The sequence below is a fragment of the Penaeus japonicus genome, unplaced genomic scaffold (genome assembly GCF_977035675.1).
Source record: "Penaeus japonicus unplaced genomic scaffold, GWHDUDI00000001_assembly GWHDUDI00000004, whole genome shotgun sequence".
In the NCBI taxonomy this organism is placed as follows: Eukaryota; Metazoa; Arthropoda; class Malacostraca; order Decapoda; family Penaeidae; genus Penaeus; species Penaeus japonicus.
The window spans coordinates 20,222,265-20,224,764 of NW_028234406.1; the positions used below are offsets into that span (position 1 = coordinate 20,222,265).

The 2,500-nt window shown below is 30.4% G+C and overlaps 1 protein-coding gene across 1 annotated transcript in view; it reads left to right on the top strand.

Moving 5' to 3' along the window:
- LOC122254483 (DNA repair protein RAD51 homolog 4) overlaps positions 1 to 2,500 on the top strand; it is a 5,678-nt gene that overhangs the window by 553 nt on the left and 2,625 nt on the right. Inside the window, exons 2-3 of the mRNA XM_043018166.2 lie at positions 94 to 212; positions 1,476 to 1,686. Of these exons, the coding sequence (XP_042874100.2) occupies positions 94 to 212; positions 1,476 to 1,686 (330 nt within the window). The remainder of the gene's footprint in view (positions 1 to 93; positions 213 to 1,475; positions 1,687 to 2,500) is intronic.

Consider the following 2,500-nt stretch of genomic DNA (forward strand, 5'->3'; position numbering starts at 1 on the left):
AATTAGTTAAGATATATGTTCAACCCCAAAAAAATCAGAAGAAGTTACTTTATGTGTGCATTATTTTGATATTAATGATACAAATTATTACAGGATTTGCAGAGTATCAGGAGAATTATACATGCTCACCACGCAGCCTTTGCTGTATCAGGCACAGACTTACTGGATGAAGCTGTAAGATCGTCTGTAGTCATATCAACAGGCAACAGCAGGTGATTCACACTTTGAAGTCTTAAGTCATTAGTACCTCTTTAGATTTTATAAGTATACTTGGAATATAAATATCTGTTGAAGTTGAGGAGCTTTGAGAAGAAGAGCAATGTGTTAGTGGTGTTTAGCCTTACGGGGACACTTGAAAAATGAATGAATATTAAAATGATAATGATGATTGTAAAATTGATATTGATGATAATAATATTGATAGACTTAATGAAGAATAGAATGATTAATGGTAATAATTATAATAATTATTATTATTGTCATCACTGTTGATATTCTTGTCATCAATATTATTATTGTTATTGTTGCTATTATTATCATCATGGAAAATTTTGCATTATTTCAATTCTACTACAACTAATACTACTGCTACTACAACTACTACTACTACTACTACTACTACTACTACTACTACTACTACTACTACTACTACTACTACTACTACTACTACTACTACTACTACTACTACTACAACTACTACTACAAAAAAAATAATTATATTAGAAATAATGATATTGATAATGGTAATAATGACAATGATAACAATAATGGTAATAATATCAATAGCAAGAGCAGTAACAGTGATGGTAATGATGATGAAAAAAGAACTAATGATAATGGTAATGATAATAATGATGATGATAATGACGATAAAATAATGTAATAAAATAGTGGTAAAAGTAAAATATTGATAATGGCAGACATCATATTAGTATTTATTATAATTATTATTTGTGTAGTTTTTTTACTTTTATTATTATTTTTGTTATTGTTATTATTATTATTGTGTTTGTTTTTGCCTATGATATGATGGTGATGATGATTATTATTATTATTAAATTTATTAGTAAAATAATAATAATAATAATAATAATATATATATATATATATATATATATGTATATATATATATATATTATATATATATATATATATATATTATATATATATATATATATATTATATATATATATATATATATATATATATATATATATATATATATATATATATATATATATTATATATATATATATACATATAATATATACATATATATATATATATATATATATATATATATATATATATATATATATTATATATATATATATATATAGAGTGATACTTATATTGGTAATAATAAAGGCAAGAGATGAAAGTAACAGCAATCAAGATGAGAAGAAGATGAATCAGTGAATAGATGGATGAGAATTTCCCCTGTATACACATTAAAACAAATGAATCCTTTTCAGTCTAAACAGTCTGCTCGGAGGTGGATTGATGACAGGGGAAGTGGTAGAACTTTGCGGTGGATGGGGCGAGGGGAAGACTTCTTTGTGCGTGCAGTTGGCTCTACATGCAGCTTTGAAACTAGGACTGCACACCCTCTTCGTTGATCCAAGTGCAAGTGTCACGCCCTCTCGGTTGGCTCCTTTTATCGAGGCTTCGTCAGAGGAAGAGCAGGTATGATTGTGGATAGTTTTTAGGAGAGACAATGGACAAAGCTGTTTAAAAGAGCACAGGTGATTGAATTAGGTTGATGAAAAAGTGTGTATAAGAGGACAGTAATTTGTATTTTTGATACAGAAGATTTTATTCTAAAGCTAAGGTAAAGAAGAATTGAATTAATCCATCATTAACCCGCTAACAACAGGTGACATGTATTTTCGTCATACATGACGCAGGAGCTCTGGCCTGACAACGGGTGTCATAACATTCAGTGATTTTGGATCACTGTGTTATTTTATTGTGCTATGAGTAATGAGTGAGTGATGATGACAGTTGCAGTCATAATTACTATAATTACCATAATATTAAGCAAAAAGGGTTTCACCTATCATCCAAAACCTAGATGGCACCACTTTCCTTTAGCACCAGCAGGAGAGAGAGCCTTGAATGGCACCCATCTACAGTCTCTAGCATGCACTATCTCTATAGAGCGATGGCACATAGCAAGTTGCCGACCTCTTTGCTCTAAAGTACCACCAATGAAGGATGTGCAGGCAGAATGAGAGGAGAAAGGTGATTCAAACCATGGTCAGTGTCTACAATGTGCCCCTCTGCCAGTAGGGATGCCATTTACTGTGGCACTCACAGTCATAAGCACAAGTTTCCTTCCTCTTCATGTTATCTTCATTTTGGATGGTTATATCTTTCGTATTCGTTCATGATTGCACACAAATATGAAAAAATAAAGTTGTTTTTTGTCCCCCCCCTAACACAGCAATACTTTTATCACACTGAGTATAAAGAAAAAAAAGAGCTTATATGGACCCTG